The 1,290-nt window shown below is 50.9% G+C and overlaps 1 protein-coding gene across 3 annotated transcripts in view; it reads right to left on the bottom strand.

The window, feature by feature from the left end:
- The window catches only part of Dhdh (dihydrodiol dehydrogenase), a 15,270-nt gene that overhangs the window by 8,899 nt on the left and 5,081 nt on the right, over nt 1-1,290 (bottom strand). Inside the window, exon 2 of one of the 3 annotated variants that reach the window (XM_010640759.3) lies at nt 212-346. In XM_010640759.3, coding sequence (XP_010639061.1) covers nt 212-301 — 90 coding nt within the window. In that variant the 5' untranslated portion in view covers nt 302-346. Of the gene's footprint in view, nt 1-211; nt 589-1,290 lie in introns of those variants that run through there. The other 2 variants (XM_033765880.1, XM_010640758.3) reach the window with 2 other exon arrangements.

The raw sequence follows: 1,290 nt of genomic DNA, 5'->3' as shown, positions 1-1,290 counted from the left end.
CCGGGACCCGGACCGAGGCCAGGCAGGAGGGGCCGGGCCGGGGGCGCGAAGACCCTCGTAACCCCCAGGGCTCGGGCTGCAGGACCCAGGTGGGGAGGAAGACGGGGGAAACAACCGGCGGCTACCGCCCTGGGTACCCCAAGGCCAGGATCCTCGCTCCCCGCGCCCCTAGACCCAGGAGCCAGTTCCTCAGGACCCCGGGGGAGCAGACCTGGTGGTCGGAGCTGGGCAGCGAGCACAGCACCTTTGTGAAGTCGCTGGCGATGAGGCCGGCGGACACGATGCCCCAGCGCAGCGCCATCTGCGAAAATCCCGGCCCGCACGCTTCGGGATCCACGGCTGGTTTCTAAAGTCAAAACGAAAGGGACGAAAATGACCTTGACACCCGCCCCTGGCACCCGACGCCGCTCTTCATTGGCCTCCGTCGCGAGGCGACGCACGGGTCCCTGGGCTCTGCGGTCCTTGGGTGCCATGAATTTCCTGCTCTTGTTCATATAATGCGGAGCAAATAACTTCTTGGCCTCAGATAACTGTGTGCGTCACTTTGAACTCTGATACCACTTTTCCTTCTATGCCACCGCGGCCTATCTTGCTTTGCTCTGTACTTTGGTGGGTCCCAGTTGCTCATTAGCCTTTGTGTGTTATTCATTTTGCTTAATAGTGCAGATACCCTGCTTGCAATTTATATAACTCTAAACAGGATCACACAGTTGCTCTGCCTTAACCCGTTGCTTAGTTAGTACGGGCAGAGGTAATAGAACGTTCTGGGTTCGTGCACAAGCGGGATGAGAAGGGAAATGAAAGTTTATCATGGACAATTATAGTTTTGTTTTGTTTTTGTTTCGGTTTTTTGAGACGGTCTCACTATGTAGTTGAGACTGACCTGGAACTCACTATGTAGCCCAGGCTGGTCTGGAACTCACAGCGATCCTCCTGCCTCAGCCTCCCAAGTGCTGGGATTACAGGCATGTGCCACCACGCCCGGCTAGAAATTTTAACTTTTTGATAAATGTGCCTCTGTTTCAACTTGAATTAAGTTTAATTGGTGTGCTTAAAACACTTCTTGTGCATTGCAAATTCTTTTTTTTTCTTTTTATTGAGTTGCAAATTCTTGAATTGTGATTATAGGGTTAACTTGCTCTTTGCTGTAGTTTATTGATTAAAAAAAAATCAAGGTTAGGGCCAGGGATTTAGCTCAGTGGTTCCACTGCCTGCCTGCCAAGCGTAAGGACCTGAGTTCGTCCCCGGTACAAAAAAAAAAAAAAAAAAAAAAAAAAAAAAAAAAAACAA

This window comes from Fukomys damarensis, unplaced genomic scaffold, assembly GCF_012274545.1.
Source record: "Fukomys damarensis isolate Sample0158 unplaced genomic scaffold, DMR_v1.0_HiC HiC_scaffold_19, whole genome shotgun sequence".
Lineage (NCBI taxonomy): Eukaryota > Metazoa > Chordata > Mammalia > Rodentia > Bathyergidae > Fukomys > Fukomys damarensis.
The sequence above is the reverse complement of the archived record's forward strand: the minus strand, read 5'-3'. Positions and strand labels throughout refer to the sequence as shown.